Source organism: Petaurus breviceps, unplaced genomic scaffold (genome assembly GCF_028583685.1).
Source record: "Petaurus breviceps papuanus isolate PSGF00001 unplaced genomic scaffold, PetGlider_PUasm1.0 126, whole genome shotgun sequence".
Taxonomy (NCBI): domain Eukaryota; kingdom Metazoa; phylum Chordata; class Mammalia; order Diprotodontia; family Petauridae; genus Petaurus; species Petaurus breviceps.
This window is the reverse complement of record NW_027185655.1, coordinates 15743291-15764513: the sequence shown is the minus strand read 5'-3', so window position 1 is coordinate 15764513 and position 21223 is coordinate 15743291. Positions and strand designations below refer to the sequence as shown.

At 37.4% G+C, this 21223-nt stretch overlaps 1 protein-coding gene across 1 annotated transcript in view; it reads left to right on the top strand.

Moving 5' to 3' along the window:
- Nucleotides 1-20182, top strand: part of HSD17B11 (hydroxysteroid 17-beta dehydrogenase 11) — a 37382-nt gene extending 17200 nt beyond the window's left edge. The window contains exons 5-7 of the mRNA XM_069093683.1: nucleotides 2926-3063; nucleotides 12541-12657; nucleotides 19298-20182. Of these exons, the coding sequence (XP_068949784.1) occupies nucleotides 2926-3063; nucleotides 12541-12657; nucleotides 19298-19388 (346 nt within the window). The 3' untranslated portion in view covers nucleotides 19389-20182. The remainder of the gene's footprint in view (nucleotides 1-2925; nucleotides 3064-12540; nucleotides 12658-19297) is intronic.
- The last annotated feature ends 1041 nt before the right edge of the window (nucleotides 20183-21223 follow it).

The following is a 21223-nucleotide window of genomic DNA, read 5'->3' as shown; positions in this document are numbered from 1 at the left end:
TAACACAACAGGTGGTTACTGATCACTTTTTTATGCTTCATTTAGTATTTTATTTTTCCCCAGGTACATGTAAAAACAATTTTTAACATTCGTTTTTGAAACTTAAGAGTTACAAAATCTCTCCCTTCCTCCTTCCCCACTTCCCCGCTCCATCGAGAAGGCAAACAATTCAATATGTTATGCATGTGTAGTCATGCAAAACATATCCATAATAGTCATGTTGTGAAAGAAAACATAGACAAAAGAAACCTCAAGAAAAATGAAGAAAGCAAAAAATATATACTTTAATCTGTGTTCAGGCAGCATCGATTAGTTCTCTGGGGATGGATAGCATTTTTCATTAAAAGTCCTTCAGAACTGTTGCAGATCGTTGTATTGCTGATGATAGCTAAGTCATTCACAGCCGATCATCTTAAAATGTTGTTACTTTGTACACATCACATTTCACTTTGCATCAGCCCCATGCTTTTCTAAGTTTTTCTAAGAAACATCCTGTTCATCATTTCTTATGGTATAATAGTATTCCATAATCACATACCACAACTTGTTCAGCCATTCCCTAATTGATGGGCAACCCTCAATTTCTAATTCTTTGTGGTAGTCATTTTTTAAAAGCTGTTTAAATAGCCAATCACAGAGCAAGATAAAAAAATCAATATCAAATTAGAAGGATAAAAATTATGTATTGAATGCAATCTAACATAACCAGTTTGAACAAGCTGTTGATGCCACAAGAAAAAAATTTTTCTTTTGCTTTTTGGAGAGCAGATGGGATTGAGTGACTTGCCCAAGGTCACACAGCTAGTTTTTGTGTTAAGTGTCTGAGGCTGGATTTGAACTCAGGTCCTCCTGACTCCAGGGCCAATGCTCTATTCACTGTGACACCGCTGCCCCCACAAGAAAATTTTTTAAAAAGAGAGAAATAGATAAAGTAACATTCATCAATAAGGAGTATCATTTTCTCCTGCAGAAGTTGAGCAGATGAAAATGAGTTATCACATTGAACAGACTTTTAAAAGGGCTTAGAAACTGCCTCATCCAGAAAACATTGCCTATGAAGCAAAGAGATATTTCATCCAGATTAGCACTGATTTAGAATATAATCTCATTTGTAAAATATGACAGATAAGGATGATAGAAGATTATGTAAAGTATCATCTTTTTTTTTTTTGGAAGCAATCAGGGTTAAGTGATTTGCCCAGGGTCACACAACTAATAAGTGAGTCCAGATTTGAATTCAGGTCCTCCTGACTCCAGAGTTAGGGCTGTATCCACTGCACCACCTAGCTCCTTCCAGTATCATCTCATAAAACAGAAACAGTGCAAGAAAAAATAAGTTTATGGAAAGTTTGTGAAAAGATTCAACTAATCCAGATCATCCCAAAGTCATTTAAGGATGAAATTGAAAAGACAATGAATAGATGAAAATGGAAAAGATGACAGACAATAACAAAGTATCCTCAACATTTGGACTCTAATATCACACAGTCCTTGATAAGCTTCATGAGAAAGTAGAAATAATACTCAGGAAAATGAGATGAATTGAAGAGCAGCTAAACTAGACCAATTATACAAAGAAGAGATGAAATAATTTTTACCCAGTAAGCATTGAAGAAACAATTTTCAGAGTGAATGAAATATTCCAGGATAATAAATGCTTGGGAAAAAATCATGGATTTTATTATTACTCCAAAAAAGTTGATGAGAAAATTCAACTATCTAGCAGCCTATAGTCCTACTTTCCCATCTCTTTCAACTTTTTATGAGAATAGTTGAATGCTTTCTTGATGAACATTAGAAAAGGGAACATATTGAACGTTTGAGAAGGTACAGTGTGAATCACACTATATTGTACTGTTGCACAAGTGATTTTAAAAAGTGGCATTGATTATTAACTATTTGATTCAATGGAGCAAAATACTGTCCTTAAATAAATGGCTCTCTTTCAGCAAAGTGTCTCCTATAAAAACTCTGTTATAAACAAAAACAATTTACAAACATAAATAATTTTATTCTGCCATCCTTTGATCCTTTATATCAAGCAAGGCATAAAATAATTATTTGCTATTGTCGTGGGAGATATCTAATGGAGAACACAAATAGAGGTGGTGAGGTTTTCCAGATGCTTCTTTTTGTGGGTAACCTTATTCTAATTATATCAAGTGAAAGAATATTGATGAGGTTCCTAAATGAAATCCATAGTTGCTGGAAAGTTTAGCCTGATTAGTCATGCAGGAAAACTTAATTGGATAAAGCTACTATGCAGATTAGATGGATGACCCATGTAACTAGTCTTTATGGACCATATTTCTTGAAGAAATACTTCAGCTGGACAAAAAGCCTGTCTCAGAATTAAACAAAATTAGAAGAGCAGGTTGTGTGGCCTTTGCCATTCTTTTCAAGACTGAAATAAATTAGGTTCTCCTTGAAACAAAGGTTCAACTTTGGAGCCTTGGTATCTTTACATTGATATTATTTGGCTTTTATCATGGAATAGCATAATCTGCGAAGAACTGGAGTTGTAGGTTACTCAAAGTCATATATGATGGACACCATAAAAGACTATATTGATGAAATGTCACAGACCACATATCAGGGAGATGTATAATCAGAAAAGGAGATGTGCTAGTCGTGTACAAAGAGGGACAGAGAACCCGTGTACAGTGCTTAGGCCCTAGTGATATTCTGACAGAAGATCTAAAGGAAAATCCCCGGTCCTGGGGGTGACTGCCTTGAAGAGATTTATGGGAGGATGTGGACAAAATTTGCACAAGATAAAAAGGTATAGAATAGATGTTATGATTTGCACCACTAAAGAGACTATACATGATTGTGAGTTTCCAAAAGGGCACAGATTGTCACAGAAATGAATTTGGGAGAGATGTCAAAGTTAAAATGGTTTATTTTATGTCTTTTCTTCATCAGTTCAAGCAAGTTTGCTGCTGTTGGATTTCACAGAGCTCTTACTGCAGAAATTAATGCCTTAGGAAAAAATGGAATCAAAACATCATGCCTCTGCCCTAATTTCATCAACACAGGCTTCATCAAAAATCCAAGTACCAGGTAGGTGTAAACTCAGAGAAGGTAAGAAAAGAGAAACTGGAAGTTACTATGACCATTATTAGCTTCATGGATAACATAACATCCAAGACAAACTTTAGAGAAACTTGTCCAAAGGTTTGGAATCATGTGGGAGCACAGATGACATGGGCAGAAAGAGAGATTGGATGTGGCTATCATGTGACAGGTGAATTTGTTTACCATATCTTCTTTCCCAATTGGAACGTTGAAGTTCACACCACACATGAGTTCCAAGATGAATTCTTTATTTCACCCAGGTTTGGTATCTAATTTCCAAATCCTCTTCATTCCTCTCATCTTCCCTCAGGTCTTAGCAATTTGGGTGAAATGTTTCTCAAGCAAAGAAACTACATGTTTGATCTTATCAGAGATAGGGCAAGCTCTATCTGGAAGCCATCATTATCACAGCCAACCCTAGAGGGAGATGGGTGAGGGAGTAAAGAGATGCTTATAAGGAGCCCAGAAAAAACCACTGAAGCAATGATAATAATAATAGCAACAATAATAACATGACATGATTGTGGCGTAGCTTCTCTAGTGCTTTAAGGTTTGCAAAGTGTATTACATATATTAGTGCCTCATTTAATTCTCAGGCACTACCCCCAGTGATCTAAAATCCCCAATGGAAACAAGAGAGGATAGGGAACTGACCTTAAAAGAGACTAGTTAAAATCCACCGATGTTAGGTGAGAATAGTCCTTTCTCTAGAGCCCTGCTGTTTGAATCCTCTAACACATCATTTAAACACATCGCTTTACAGCATAGCCTCAAGCTAATCCTGACCATTATCATTTATCTCTCACATTTTCCAATAATTATAGACTCTCATAACTTGCTTCAGCCAAAGTTCCATCTCTGATGCAGAATAATGGTATACAGTCCAACCATATGATATAAAGCATAGAATAGAAGTATAATAAAATTATATAGAATATCTTAGTTCCTATTTACTTAATAGAAATGATGTTACAAGTCTTTAAAATAGAGACAAGTTACCTACATTAATTAATTCATTAATCAACTGTCTTTCCTTTTTTCCCTCCTAACACTAAGGAGCTGCTATTAGGTCCACACAGGGAATTGGGTTCTTTACTCTCTTCCTTTTTTCTACCCCGGTATGCAGTTTGGACTAAGTTTAGTCCTGAGAAATTTAGCTTCTAATAGATGGGATAGGGAGTAGAAGGTATATCTCTCTGTGTCTCTGTCTCTGTCTCTCTCTGTCTCTGTCTCTCTCTCTCACACTCTCTCTCTGCAGGGCAATCAGGGTTAAGTGACTTGTCCAGGGTCACACAGTAAGTATCAAATGTCTGAGACCAGATTTGAACTCAGGTTCTCCTGACTCCAGGACTGGTGCTCTATCCACTGTGCCACCTAGCTGCCCCTTGTTCTCATATTCTTGGACTTGTTAAATGTACAGCCCAGTGCCCCTAGGAAAAAGATTTACTTATAGATTAAATTATGGCTTAAACCCAGGATTTTTTTTTTCCAAAAAGAGGGACTAAAAAGATACTCAGTCATACAATATGAATCAGGTATGGGATAGGTAATAGGTAATTCTTTTGTATATAGACACAAAAGAAATGCTAAACATAGGAAAACAGATTTAGGGTTGTAAAGGATTTTAGAGGGGGTCAAGACCAACCGTTTCATTGTAAAGTTTAAGCAAATAAGGCACAGAAAGATTGGTGTCAGAGATAGGATTTGAATTTAGGTCATGCTGACTCCAAGTCCGGCACTATCCGCTCAGTCATAAAAATCACTCACAGCAAACATTAACAGAACAACTTAAAATAAGATTCAGCAACAACTTGTAACCAATTTTATCATCTGGTAAGAGGGTGATACATAAACCTCACCAGAACAAAAAGCAGGTTTTTGGGGTTTTTTTTTTAATCAGAAATTTTGCATTTTGCCTTGACTTTTTCACTATTCGATTCCCGGTCAATGTCTACACATAAAGTGACCCGATTTGGACCAGTACTTTTCTTGGTGACTATCCTCTCCAAAAATGCTGGAGCAGTTGTTGGGAACCCTTTTTCTTGCCTCCATTGATGGGACCTATGAACCTCTGGGCATGAACACCTCCGGGCGTGAACATACCCATCTTGGGATAGATATTCATTTACTCGTTAGAATGTGAGCCTTTTTGAGAGCAAAGACTGATTCTGCCTTTCCCCAGTGCTTGCTTAACACAATATGTGGCATACAGTAAGCACTTAATAAATGCTTGTTTATTGATCTGATATCAAGACAAAAATGGAAGACGCAGTCCAGAACCTAGGTATAGGCTTGCCTAGTTGTGAGTCTCCTTGCACTAGTCCCCATGTGCACATGGTCAACATGATATTGGAGTGCAGCAAGGCAGGCCTTTCCCTATCCTACCTTGGAAGTCCTATAATTACATGATGTCCTCTAAAGAGTCATAGAAGAGAGAGCTATTGGATATAAATTGTCCTGAGACATAGAGCAGTTAATAACTTACCTCTTAGGGTCACTTAGCTAATAAGTTACAGAGGCAAGATTTGAATGCATACCTTCTTGACTCCAAGTCTACAACTGTCTCCATTATGCTATATGAACTCTTATGGCAAATACACATATATACATGTCTTCATATAAACACATTATATGTATATACATACTATATACACATATATATGTATAATGCGTGTTGGAATATATAATATGTGTGTATTGAAAACTGTTTTGAAATTAAGACAAGAAAGAAACTATCCTAGTTAAAAAGAACCTACAATTTAACTCACAATTTAAACATTAGAACTCACAATTTAAAATTAGAAAAATTTAATTGCTGTTATAAGCCAAGATGAGAAGAGATACCAGTTGGCTAGAACAAGTCTATAAAGCCAATAGGCTCTCCTCATACAGGCAATTTCTAACCAAAACACAAAGAAAATGGAGAAGTAACTCTGAAAAGCAGTTATACTAATTGCAAATTATTGCAACATACAAATAACTGAAATCCAGAAATTGTCTCAGGCAGGAAACACTTGATTTCTTTGACAAGAAGAGAAAAATGAGAGTCAGGGGAAGCACCAGTTTAAAAACATGATCATTTACAATTATTACGGGGAAAGTCAATGAAAAGTTTTGAGCAGCATTGTGTTGCAAGACCACAAAAAGCACTGGAGGAGATAAATATCTCAAGGAAACTTGGCATGAAACCAGGCTGGGACAGATTAGCTCAAGATCAGTTACGGGTGAACCTGAAGAAAGAAAAAATACATATGAAATGCAGCGTATTTGGCAGAGTTCCTATAGTCTTCATGAATGGCAGTGGGATCCTCTTATCCCTGCTCTGCTACAGAGTCCCCAGTGTACTATAGAAAATGATAATTATGAAGATGTACAGCAAGATCTGATCAAATTGGTACAGAAGAAACCCATGCTGGAGGCAACAAAATGGAATTCAGAGGTTTATATTCAAAGTATTTCAAACATGGGAAGATTTTGGAAGAATGGGAAGAATCATAGACAATAAGTCATTTAGTTTACTGTGGAATTTCAAAGTCAGCAGACACTTATTAAGCGAAAAGTCTGTGCCACTCAGCAGGCATGCCCACATCAGAGAAGGTGCTGGGCTGTATGAGCAAAACAGAATGTAAGTAGCTCAAAAGAAAATCAAATTGTACAAATTTAGAGGATTCACCCCAAATGTTCACAAGGAACATTTGTGCCCGACCTGTGGTAGAACATTCCAAGTTCTTATCAGTCTGATCAGCCATACTCAGATACACGCACACACACACACACACACACACACACACAGAAGCTGAAAGTTGCAGGGCAGAAACAGGGGAAGGTACTCAGTGAAAGCACAGAGAGTTGGTGTCCAGCCTAGACCCCTAGCCTAAACTCATTTTTAAAATGGAGATTCTGGAAAGAATCAGCCAGTGGGAGAGATAGAGAGGCTAGAGATTGGGAGTACTTCCAATGGCAGTAGTCCAAGGTGGACTGACCTTCCAGGGGAAAGTATTTTCAATGGCATGGTAGAGAAAGTTAGGAGCTTTACAAAGGTGGGATTTATTGATAATATCCAAACCAACTTAGTGGATTAAAGATATTGAGGATACATGTGTCCCGGCTGTTTCACCACCACCCACATCATGATATTGAGTCTGATTCTGAGAAAAGAAGCAGTATAAACAACAGTCCCATGTAACCATCCCCATCACAGGGCAGTTAATGCGTTTAGGTGTTATATTGAGGTAGAGAAAAGGAGTTGGAGCTTTTTAACAATGCAACAATCTAGGGTCAGTAGATTACTGAAGCATTAAAGTAGACCAGTCATAAGTTGATGAGATAAAGATAAATACAGGAGTTAGTTTTTAAAAAATAAAACCTTTTGGTGTCAGAGGCACTGGACTTGTAATTATCCCATTCTTCAGCTGTCCTTCCCCATGGCTGCTTAGATCAGCAGGTGCTTTGAACCTGAGGAAGAAGCAAGGAGCTAGATACAGGAAGGGGGGCTGTGACAGAGGGATGTGGAACTCAGACTTAGGGTCAGAGGAAAGCTAGGAACAGCATTAGTGGCGGCAGGCTTCTCCTGTTTGATGGCCAGCCACTGAGTCTGCCCTACCCTATGCCATAATGGATGAGTTGTAGCTAAAGTCAAAGGGTTCCTGCCAGGATAAGATAAGCAGGACTAAAATCATTATCTGTCCTGAGTCCCAGGTCTGTAGCCCCTGCAAAATGACTGTGTTTTCATAAAGATATTGGTTGTGCTGTCTGAGTCATAACTGAATGTGTACAGCTTTGCCCTCTTGCAGGCAGTGCAACTAAAACGTAGTCAAACTGTGGCTTTCCTGCAACTACTAAGTTTGAGAAAGTTCATGTATTATCTAAAGGCCTGCTTAGAGGCACAGATAGCACACTGGGCCTAGAGGCAGGAAGATCTGAGTTCAAATCTGACCGTAAACACTTACTTGGTGTGTGGCCTCAGTTTTCCTCAACTGTAAAAAGGGGATAAAAACAGCAGCTACCTTGCAAAATTAAATGAAATAATATTTGTATCAATATTATTTGTGTCAAAACCTGGCACATGACAGGAGCTAAATAATTTCTTATTCGCTTCCCTCATACTCTAAGAGACTGGGATGTCAGACAATAGATGTTTTATTACTAGGCATTGTTTCCTAGTTATTAAATACTGTCCATTCTCTAACAAAGTATATGCTAAGCAAGTGTGTGTGCATGTCTGCTTTTGTGGAGGGCCATTTCTATCAGGATTTATTGAAATGTAATAGGTTCAGAGAAGGAGATGGTATTTATCAATGAACCGGAGTCAGAGCTGAATTCTGGGTAAATGCACAAATCCATGAACTCTCTAACAAGTTAGCACTGTCCCCATAGAAAGAGGTAGAGCTGAATGATAGAACATTGCTGACTCTCAAGCAACCAAAGAGAGAAAAGCCCTTACTTAGGATCTATATAAAGTATAAACTATATAAAGTATAAATCTATATAAAGTCCCAGGGAGCTTGGGACTCTTCAGGTTATAGGTCTTTAGAGCTAACTGGGATGAAGTGGCTGTCACAGCCACCTGGTAGTTAAAGGCTCATCAATCATTCTGTTTCCATCTACATGTCTCATATCCTTCCTCTGAGTAGAAGGCCTAGTCATCTTAGCAAGATTTCATCATTATTATTGCCTAAAAAAAGTGGAAACCAAGAAGATTTTAGCAACCGAAGACTAGCTAAGATGCTCGAGTTTGAAGGAAATAATACAAGGAACCTCTTGTCCACAACTCCTCCTTGAAGATCTAAAATGTACAACATATTGAGTCCTGATCAGGAAATCCAAGGAAAACAAATCAAAATGAAACTCTTTTTAGCCCAGATTGGCACAGGGAGAAAGACATTGACATCTGTGGGTACAAAGATAAAGTACATCCAAGATCATATTGTATAGAGCCTTCCAGTACTGGAATTGGACCTGTCTGTCCCTGGCTACGCTCCAGGACAAGAGGCCCATATCTATCACAGAGGGGGCCTGACCTTGTGCAGAAACAGATTGTCAACTGGCTGCTCTGTAGCTCACTCCCCGATTCTGGGTCACAGATGTGGTACAGGAGAGAGGACCTGCAGCTATAGGTGGTGCTTTAGGGCAGGTAGTGGTAGTGGACCTAAGCTATGTTCTGAATATGAAGCAAGTGCAGAAGAAAGCAGCATCTGTGTGACTCTGATCCCAGAAGCAGAGAGGGCGGGTCTCACTTTGAGCTTCTGGTCCATTGTAAAGTCTTCACTAGATTAACTAGGGCAGGTAACCCAGACCAAAGGGGTCCTGCAGTTCTGTCACTCTGAACCTGCAGAGCTTTCCATCTGGCAGACAGTGGCTGAGTCCCCCAAAAATTCTACTAGCATTCCAACCAGGAGTAAACTCACAATTGTGTTACTCAGACCCAAACCTAGGTTGGGAACTTATAGAGCTCAGATCAGAAAAGCAACTCTGTCTTCTCTCTGGATTAGACCAATTTAGAAGTACTGGAAGCTTGCAGGTCCCTGGACTGAGCTGTTCCTGATAAAGCAACACCCAGAAACAAGAAGACACAAAAAATGACCAACTATCATTCCTTCAGAGATGCCCAGAATATGGCACTAATACCAAGTCTAAAATTGGGAAGTACATCTTGAAGAATGAGCAAACAAAAAAAAAATCCCACTATTAAGTGTTATTATGGTAACAGAGATGCTCAAGACGAAATCATAGAAGAACAGAATGACTCCAAAACATCTGCAGGAAAAGTCTCAAAAATGAATAGAGCTTGGGTGGCTAGGTGGTGCAGTGAGTAAAGCGCCAGTCCCAGAGTCAGGAAGACCTGAGTTTGGTTCCAGCCTCAGACACTTAACACCCACACAACAAAACTAGCCATGTGACCTTGGGCAAGTTACTTAACCCCAACTGCCCTCCAAAAGGCAAAAAAAAAAAAATGAATAGAGCTTGAGCACAAGTCCAACTAGAATCTATGGAAGAGATGAAATTTTTTTTAAGAGTTAAAATGATTTTTAAAATGAAAGAGAGTAAGAAGAAAGAATTGAAAAAGAAATGAAAGAACTAGGTAGAAAATTGGGGGTGGGGGAAATGAGAGCTATGGAAGAAAGAGTTGGAAAGAAATTAATTTTGTGCCTCTTATTCCAAGAGGTACAAAACATAACTTAAGCAACAAAAATGAACCAAATAGAAGTTAATGACTCCAAGAGACAGCAAGAAATATTAAAACAAAGTCAGAAGACTGAAAAAATAGAAGGAAGTTTAAAGTATCATAGCAAAATCACTGACCTGGAAAAACAGATCAAGTAAAGATAATTTAAACCAAGACTACCTACCTGAAAGCTGTGGACAAAAAAAAGAGCCTAGACATCATATTTCAAAATATCATAGAAGAAAACTTCCTGGACCTCCTAGAGTCAGAAGGCAAAGTGGAAATAGAAAAAAAAAAACAACCAGTCAGCTCCTGAAAGAAACTCCAAAATGAACTTCCAGGTCAAAAAAAAGATAGTTTAAGAAAAAAAATAAAGAATTCAAGTACCAAAAAATCTCAATCAGAATCACACAATATTTAGTATCTACCATTTTAAAGGAGCAGAAAGTTTGGAATACAGTATTTAAGTACTGGAATACAGTAATTCAACAGAATAATTTACTCAGCAAAACAGTATATTCTTAGATGGCAAAAATATTGACCTCTAATGAAATAAAGGATTTCTAAGCATTGTAGATGAGAACAGAACTGAATAGAAACTTTTAAATATGAATGTAAGTGTCAAGAGAGATAAAAATTATTTTAGGCAAACATTTTGTGTAAATTTTATATTCTGTAAATATTTATGTAAGTATTAGTAAGCACTCATAAGGGGGAAAGCGAGGATAAACTATTTACATTCTAATATGGGGAGATAATACATGTATCCTCTCTGAATCCTCTAATAATCCAGGGTCACAGAGGTAGACAGAGGACCTGGTAGTGGGTGTTTGGGGTTTTTTTTTGGGGGGGAGGCGGTTAGTGATCTAAAAAGAAGAAAAGAAAAGGAGGGGAAAGGAGCACTGAAGGGAAAAGTAGACAACATATTGGGAATGGGAGAAAGTTATCCCAAATATGCACAAATCATACAAACAAGGAAAAAGGGGTGGGGGAAGAGCCTAAAGCTTGAGCCTGACTTTCATCTGAACTGGTCAAAGAGGAGGATGAATACAGACATGCAGCTGAGGGCAGAAATACATTTCTCTCTATTGGAGGAACAGGGAAGAAGTAAGGGGGTGTGGAGGGGGGAGGTGGTAGTACAAGAGAGGGTAAATTAAAGGAAGGATTAGTGCTAAGCAAAACGAACTCTAACCACAGAGAATATTAAGTTTAAAAAGAAAGAAAAGATGAGAACCTTTGATTGGTCTCTGGGTGAGGCAAAGAGAAGGGAAGGAGAGCAGAATCATATTGTATCATATCTAGAACACAGGTGCAGAACACACTCCTCTTATACCAGCCTCAAAGCAGCTACTCATTATTATTAGACTTACCCAATAATTAAACTTACTCAATAGCCAAACAACAGACTAATGCAGACACTGAACAATGGTTTCAAATCAGGCAGTTGGGTTGCTCCAGCCTTATCTGTATAAGTATTAGGAACACGTGGAATAAGGAAATCTGAGGAATAATTCAGATTTATATAAACATATCTAGCTTTCAATAAGGAACTTTTTTAATGAAATCTGAAGTTGACCTGTGTATTGTATTATTTATATTTTCGAGATATTTGGAATAGTATACAAGTGGTATGTCTTCATTTCCCCTTGATTAGTTAAGTCATGACATGTTTGACTATGGGTGGAATACCCCAAACATTCGATTCAAGCAAGCTGACGTTTTGATTGGTTGAAAGTCAGCCTATTATGGTAAAAATGGGCAATCTTGCTACACCATGACTAGACAAACAGATCCCAACAGTGGTATGTTGAGACACCATTCTCTGCTGGGTACATTACTTACTGGTGTGGATTATGGACCCAATTTAGGAACATGGAATAAATTGAATATATTTTGGAAGTTTAAGGATCACCTAATCTAGAACTAATCAAATTTCTGTTATTCAAATGTCTAATTACTTTATCTTAGCAAATTACTTTAAAATTTTTATATTTTGTGTGTGTGTGCATACACACATTGTGTGTATATATTGAAGTTCTATCTTGGAATAATATAGAAAAAGTTGTACTCAAGTTATAAAATAATTTTCTTCTTATCCAGAATTAATAGTTATCAAAATTAAATTTTGAGTAAAATCCCAATGTATAGTAAATGTTTAATTTGTGTCGTAATTTCTATAGCACGATCTACATCTGTAGTGAATATTGGTAATTATTTTTATTATATTTGCCACCAAGTTAAGCCTAAAGTCTTAGGTGAAATATTGCTAGTTTTTAAAGATGTTCTTTTCATTTCAGATTTTTACCTACACTGGAGCCAGAAGAAGTAGTAAACAGGCTTATGAAGGGCATACTAACTGAACAAAGTCTGATTTTCGTTCCATCTTCCTTAAGTTTTTTAATAGTGTTGGAAAGGTAAGCATCTTTTATACTTGCATCAGCATTAGAATTAAAACTTAGATGTTTATGTCAGATTTAAAATTAAATGCTTAGATAAAGTCTTATTTGTTTACAGTAGAATTAAATTACTAAAAACTCAATAGGCTTAATAATGAATTTAATTTTCAAAAGTATACCTATGTTACCCATGGACCAGGGCCCTCCAAAGACTCTGAGCATATTTGAATCTGATACTGAAGGCTGACCCCAAAGAAGTCAATATCTTTTTTTGGTTCATCATTTCCAACCAGGTTCTCCATGGAATGACTCCTGTCTTAGTTGCCCCAGCTATGAGTAAGGCTGACAGACTTGATTTGCTCTATCACAGAAATGTCTAAGATGGAAAGGATTCACTGGATCCCATGGACAAATAGAAATTTCAAACTCTCAAAATGCCCATTAAAATATTTAAGACACCCCCCAAAATACTTTGTAGGGCTACTGACTAAATCCTCTTTATTCACCTCATGCCTCCACCATCTGAGTAATGCAGACAGCAGGCAGCATCTAGTACTGGTCCCTCATGGCATGGCTTTACCCTTCTGTCTATGGGGTGATCGATGGAAGATCCTCTTCTCTGAGAATGCTGTTAAGGAAATCTCCCTTCCACAAGCCTAGGGTGGGGATGGGGATGGAAGGAGCAAATTTCAAATTCAGGAACTTTCAGTTTCTTGGGGACTCACAAATTCAGGTTTTTGCCTACAAGGTCAAAACCCTAGGCTCAGAAGAATTCCATCATAAGGTAGTAAAACTATAAACAAATATGATTATATTGTCTATTATCTTTCAGCAATCACTGAGAAGGTGCTAGAAGACTGTAGATAGGAAAATTTAGTCCCAGTTTTCAAAAAAGAGACGGGGAGAGACTATTGAGGTTACTGTGGATTTCTGGAAAAACTACATAATTTTTGAGCATATAGGAAAAGGAGATATGATCAAAAGGGGCCAGTTTAGGCTCACTATGAAGAAATGCCAAGCCAGCCTCCTTTCCAGCTTAGAGATTGAACTGACCATCTGGTACAAGAGTCCAAAATGATGTCATATGAAAACTGGTTAAAGGAATTAGCCTGAAGAAGAGAAAAATAGTCCTAGGATTTCGTGGAAGTCAGAGGAGCATTATTAAGAATTAGAAGGAGGTCTTGGAGATGATCTGGTCCAATATTCTCACTTTGCAGAGAAGGAAACGGAGATCCAAAGAGTCAAAGTAACTTGACAACTGATAAATGACCAAGCCAGGATTTTAAAACCAGCTCTCTAGGTTCCTACTCCAGAGCTCCTATATTGTTATTCTCATTATCCATTATGCCACAATACACATTATCGCCAACTTTAAGTAATAAAGCAATTGGACCTATTTTGTTCAGCTCCAGAGGGCAGAACTAGAGTCAGTGGGTAGAAATAACAAGGAGACAGATTTCAATTCAGTATAAGAACTTTCTAGCAATTAAAGATGTCAGAGGACCAGCCAAAATGGCAAAGTAAAAGAAAGAAGTGTAGTCTATCCACCCTGGACTACTACCTAATTCAACCCTTGACCACAGCACAGCTCAGCCCTCTGACCTCAGCTCCTCTGATCCAGATCACAAAAGGGGGGTCCTCAGATTCAGTTACCAGGGTGAAGAAAAGGGGCTCAGAAACCTAGGGGAGAGGGGACCTCTGACAGCAGCTAAGGAAAGAAAATGTTCCCTTATAACTCTGTTCAATCTGAGGTCCCCTCTCAGACTCCAGACAAAGGAAGTGCCTCCCCCCCCCCCAATTAGGGCAAAGGAAAGGGTCTCCGTAAAGTTACTCAGATTCAGAAAGGATCTGCTACTCCCAAATAAGATGATCTCAGCATCAAAAATGAAAAAAGATGTATTACCAAAGAATTATTATAATGTCCATGATGCCCTGAGACACATACCCAGAAGAAAATAATTTTAAAACACCTATAAGCAAAGCCTCAAAGAAAAACAAAGATCAGTTAGAATTCCTAGAAGAAATTAAATTATGCAAGAGTTAAAAGTTTAAAATATATCATAAATGAGAGCAATAGAGAAAAGAAATAGAAAACAAATGAGAACTTTCTAGCCGTGTGACCTTGGGCAAGTCACTTAACCCCAATTGTCCTCCAAAAAGCAAAAAAAACAAAAAACAAAAACAAATGAGAGCTATGCAAGAGAGACTTAGAAAGAGAAATAATAGCTTAAAACAAGAGGCTACCCAACTGATTCCTTTAAAAAAATTAGACCAGATCCCAGGTAATAACTCCAGAAGATGAGAAGGAATATTAAAACAAAGTCACAATATTGAAAAAAATAGAAGAAAATATAAGGTATCTTATATCATAAACAACTGACCGATAAAACAGATTGAGGAGAGATAAGTTACTAATTGGACTACCTGAAAGTCATGTCAAAAAAAAAATTCTGGATATCATATTTCATGAAATGAAAGAAAATTGCCCAGATGTATTACAGCCAGAAGATTATTCCAGAAGGCCAAGGATATAGGCCAAGAGTAACTTACTTCACAAAACTGAGTAAAATGTAATTGGGTGAAAAATGGATCTTCAGTGAAATACAGTACTTCCAAGCATTTCCAATGCAAAGAACAGAGTTGAATGAAAAACATTAAAATAAAACACAAGGCTAGAAAAACATAAAAAGGTAAATACAATGAACATTAATTAAAGACTTTATGAGGATGAACTGTTTGTGTCCTTATGGAAGTGGGGATAATACAAGGGAGAAAGGCTACACTAAGGAAAGTGGGGAGAGGAAGGATGGGGAACTTTTATTTAGGATGATGTAATGCCAAGCAAAGGCAACTTCCCAAGGTTCAAAATACCAGCATAGGTGCTCTCCATTTTATTCAGTGACAAATTAAGAACATACAGAATCAAAATATAGCATAATTCAAAATACAGCATTTACCAAGTGTGATTAAATAATCTCCATGTAATACCCCACCCCTGGACATTACATTCATTTAATCAATCACAAAGACCCTCTTCTAAGTACTACTCCAACCCCTAGGCTGTACATTCATTTAGTTCATCACAAAGCCCCTCTTCTCAAATGGAGATTAGTTTCCAATCATAAGTAAAGTACAATCATTTGTTTAATCACAGAGCACAAAAAAAGTCAAAAGTTCCCCACCCTTGGATCACAATTGAATCTACCCCACAGTTACAACAAGCTTAAGCACAGCATTTAATACCCAAATGAAGGTCTTTTCTTCATCTTGACACAAGGCAAGTTCTCAGCAATCTTTGTTCCTGGGGAGACAAAGCTTAGCAAGGCCATAAGGTACATTGCCAGTCTCTTCATTAATTCATTCTCTGTCTGCAGAACAGTTCTAGGACCCCTGAAAACAATGCAAAACCCTCTTCCAGGATTTCTGTAAACATACAACAAGAAAATCCTTCTTCAGGGCTTCTGAACCAACAGCAAGGTTCCAGAACCTCTGCAACAACAGCACTGTCCTTCACCAGTGGACAAATCTGGCAAAACAACATCAAAACACACAGACAAAGTACCAGCATAACAGCCATGTCTCCTCAGTCCTTGGCAGCTCTCAAAAGTCCTGGGCAATTCAAAGTGGCCCTCAGCAATCCTCTCCGTCTCTCTCTGCCTCCAAGATGCTGCTTCCAAAAAGTTCTTCTGCCTCTCTCTTTTCTTGTGCCTCTCTAAATTTACATCACCAGCTCCTCCCAGTTCAGCCCTCTCTTTTCACATCAACAAGTCCATCCCACAAGTGGGATTCACAAGCTCTGGGTTTTAACACAATCAAACCAAAACCCAAGCCAATATAGGGGAATCTTTAAATTCATTTACTATTACATTCCACCCTCCAGGATCCTTGGCCTTACAATCTCAGTTTACATGGCCATGGATCCTGGAACAAATAGAGGCACTATGCTTTGTATTCCTTGCCGACTACGCCATAATGTAATGCCAAGCAAAGGCAACTTCCCAAAGGTTCAAAATACCAGCATAGGTGCTCTCCATTTTATTCAGTGACAAATTAAGAACAGACAGAATAAAAATATAGCATAATTCAAAATACAGCATTTACCAAGTGTGATTAATCAAGTACTACCCCACCCCTGGACATTACATTCATTTAATCAATCCCAAAGTCCCTCTTCTAAATACTACTCCACCCCTAGGCTGTTAATACTTAACATATATACATTAATGGAGTAGCATCTAAATATTTACAGGAAAGAGTTATGGATACAGATAGGAAAATTGTAATAGTAGAGGACTTTAATATACCTCTACCTGAGATAAAAAAGTGTGCTATAATAATCATCAAAAAATTTTGACATTGGTTATAAAAATAGACTGAGCAGGGGAACAGATTAGGTATACAATGTACAGAAGCAAAGGAACATATTAACGTAATATTTGATAAACCCCAAAGTCCTAGTCAGTGGTTAAGGACTATTTGACAAAAACTGTTGTGAAAACTGGATAGCAGTCTGGCAGAAATTAGATTTAGACCAGTACTTCACACCATATATTAAGATAAATTCCAAATGGTTATATGACCCAGATACAAAAAGTAACATCATAAACAAATTAGAAGAAAAATAAATGATCTTCTGTGAATAAGAGGAAAATCCATGACCAAAAACAAGTGATAGAGAGGATCATAGGAGATAAAATGGACAATTTTGATTATATAAAATTTAAAAAGTTTCACACAAATCCAATACAGTTAAAATTAGAAAAAAAACAATTAACTAGGGAAAATAATTGCATTAGGTTTCTCTGATAAAGGCTTTATTTCCCAAATATATAGGAAACTGATTCAGAAAGAGTAAGAGCCATTCTCTGAATGATAAATGGTTGAAATCTGGCAGCTCTCGTGGAAAGAAATCTAAGCTTTCTTTGCTTTATGGAAAATTGTTGCAAATCACTAATTAAAGTAAAATAAATCATTTATCTATTGGTGATTGCAAATTAAAGCAACTCGGTTTTTCTGCCCAATGCCCATCAAATTAGAAAAAGTGACAAAAGAAAAAGAAAATAACAGATATAATAGATGTTAGAGGAGCTGCAGGAAAACAGGCAGATTGATGCAGTCACTGTTGGAGGAATGAATTAGTCCCTCCATTTTGAAACTATGACCCAAAGTAACTAAACTGTGCATGCCCTTTGACTCAATGATTCCACTACTAGACCTATACCCCAAATGGATCGATGAGAGGGGAAAAGTACCCATGCATACAAAAAATATTTATAGTAGCTTTTTTGGTGGTGCCAAAGAACAGAAATCTAAGAGGTATGCCCATCACTTGGGGAATGACTGAATATATTATAGTATATGACTATAAAGGAATACCTTTATGCCATAAGAAATTAACAAAGAGAATTTCAGAGAGATCTGGGAAGACTTGTATGAAGTGGAAGGCTTCAAAATGAGGATATCTTATCAGAGGTATTACAAAGGGAATTTATGCCTTAGCGAACTAGATGACCTCTGAGGTCTCTATCAGCTCCAAGTCTATGATTTCATGAACTAAGTGCAATGTAATCAAAATCTCTTAATACCCCGTATGCTGTTGAACTGATTGATCTACGTGTCTGACTTCTTTCTGAACAAATAAACAACCAGGTACTAACATGCATTTAAATTTAGCAATGCCACTTATTTAATCACTTTCTGGTGTGCTTAGGTATGAATTTCTTTTTGAGATCAGAAGCCTTGTGCTTACTGTGTTCAGGGTCTAATGTTCTGATTTAAAGAAATTAAATGTATTCAGTAAGAGGTAATATGGCAGAGCAAACAGTTCTTGCCTTGAAAGTAGGAAGACATGCATTCAAGGGCTACCTCTGATACATCTTATCTCTGTAGCTGTGGGCAAGTCATTTGACCACTCAGTGTCCCAGGCAACTCTCTTAGACTATCAATTACAGAACAAATTCTAATATATACTGGTAGAGGGGATTCCTTCACTTGGAGTCACCTTCACCAACAAATCATCAATCCAAAAAAAATTTAAATATGTTGCACAGTCTTCTAAGAAGGAAAGGATGAATCTTTTTTTTACTAGAAAATATCATTTATTAAATTTCTATTTGCCCCTCTCTCCCCATTAATATATGAAGTTTTAATACCTGGAGACTTAAGCTTCTCCCTCATTGTCCTAAAGAGAAGTTCAGCCTCCCTTTGATGAACACTGACCTCAGTCTTCTGGTTCAGAGGATGTGCTGAAAGCTTATATATACAATATGGAGACTTGCACATGAAGGGGTCTTTGAAGGGTTCTACTGATTTTTTTTTTTAAGCAATCGGGGTTAAGTAACTTGCTGAAGGTTACACGGCCAATTATTTCTGGGTGTGGTGCTGAGTATCGAGCCTGGATTTGATCCCCAGGTCATCCCAACACTGGAGCCGGTACTCTTACTGGCTGAGCCACCTGGCCGCCCCTAAGCAATTGGGGTTAAGTAACTTGCTCAAGGTTACACGGCCAGGTGTTTCTGGGTGGGTGCTAAGTGTCTGAGCCTGGGATTCGATCTCCAGGTCATATCGACACTGGAGCTGGTGCTCTTACTTGCTGTGCTACCTGGCCGCCCCGATCTACTGATTTCTTAAATTGTTTCATGCATTGTCTTTCTTTCAGAATCCTTCCAGAGCGTGTCCTGAAAGCCCTCAGAAGCATCATCAGTGTTGAGTTTGATGTAGTGACTGGATTTAAAAACAAAGCACAATAACTGCCTTGGACTTCCTTCCGAATAGAACCTGCTATTTAATATAGTTAGGATACAGCTTATCTGAGACTTGAAGATGTAAGGGTTCCTATTTTTTCTCATTCTCTTTCTCTAGTAATGAATTTTTCTTGAACCACACTAATTTTCATTTGCCCTCTGACAGTTATATGCAGTGATGGGAGAGTGCCCTCAATTTTGCACCTTGGCATCACAAACTATTTTACCTCCAGAATGTTTCACAACATCCTCTGACATGTGACGACAGCTCTTCAAAGATTACACTCAAATTTTTATGCTTTAGTTACATGAAATTTTTCTAACAGTTCAACGTTCTACAACAGATGATGACTCCTTTTCTCTATGACATCATTCAAAACCTTTTTTTTGTACCCAGACCTGTGATATCAATGGTGTAAGGGAAGTCTTAGGAAAGTTTCTGTATCCATGCAGATCTACAACTCTACTTGAATTTAAACTCTTCAGGAATTTCCAGGAACACTGAAAGGTTAAGAAACTTAGTCAAGTCACTGAGGCAATATGTGTCAGAGGCTGGGCTTGAAAACCCAGATATTATTGTGTCTCTAATCAAGAAATAGAGCTATGACATTATCTGAGTGAAGGTGACTGTTGGGGCATTTGGAGACAGAACTTCCTTTGGAACAAGAAATGGCAATTCAGACAATTTGTTAAGCCCTGTTTTCCCTGAAATGTAACTTCTTTTTTTTTTACACAGAGATTTATAATGTGAGGTGTGAAGAGGAAATGATTGAGGTAAAAACAAAAGACAATAATAAAAACATTTTTAAAGAGAGAAATATCCTCTATTCTAATACCAAGTTTTTGTCTCAAATCTGAAAATAAGGAAACTGTAGATGTATTGTTGAAATGGAAATATCTCCACAGTAAACTTTTGGACTTGAGGCAAGGAATTTATTTATGAATCATGATAATAAAGGAATTAAATCTAAATCTTTGGTATCTCTATTTTCTTTGGTGTTTCCATGCCACAGGATAAAGTCTGACTCAAAACAGTCTATTTTTCTACCTGTGCATCAAATAATCTTAACAGAAGTGGTTGAAAATTCCAGTTGTGGTCCTGGGCTTTGTTTGAAGACACAGCAAGTTCAGAATAATAACATTAGTTTCAACTTTTTTTAAGCTCAGAAAAATTGAGAATCAATAGATATAGAGGAATATCAAGGTTCTTTTTGTTTTTATCAGTGTTACATTTAACATGCCATACTTTCACTGACAGCTGAAAAGATTTATGTTTTCCTGACTTATTCCGTTAAATTCTGCCTCTCTTGCTCACCAGGCCCCTATACATGATTTATATATATATATAATATATTTATAAATAAATATGTATCTATGTATATCTATATCTAATCTATCTATATATTTCTCCTGTGGTTCCTCATCACTACTAAATGAATAATCTCTTGTCACTTATATTTCAATCAGCCAATAGCTTTGCTCCCATTTCCTGAGTTTGTTGACAGTTCAGACTGAGTACCAAAGTCGTCAAACACTATAGATGACTTCTTTTCCCTTAGACCTCCCAGCTAGACCATAGGATGATAGACATAGATGTGGAAAAGAAGTCGGAGGTCATCAAGTACATCCCTTGATTTTACAGATAAGGAAACTGAGGCACAAAGCAGTTAAGTGGTGCCCGACATCAGAGTTAGGAAATGTCTGGTGCAGAATTTGATCTTCTGACTTGCATCTCCAACTGCTTACCAGACCTCTAGAAGTGGATAGCCCACAGACTTACACACTTAACATGTCCAAAGCTGAACTCATTCCTTCCCGCCACATCCTCCAGTCTTCCAATT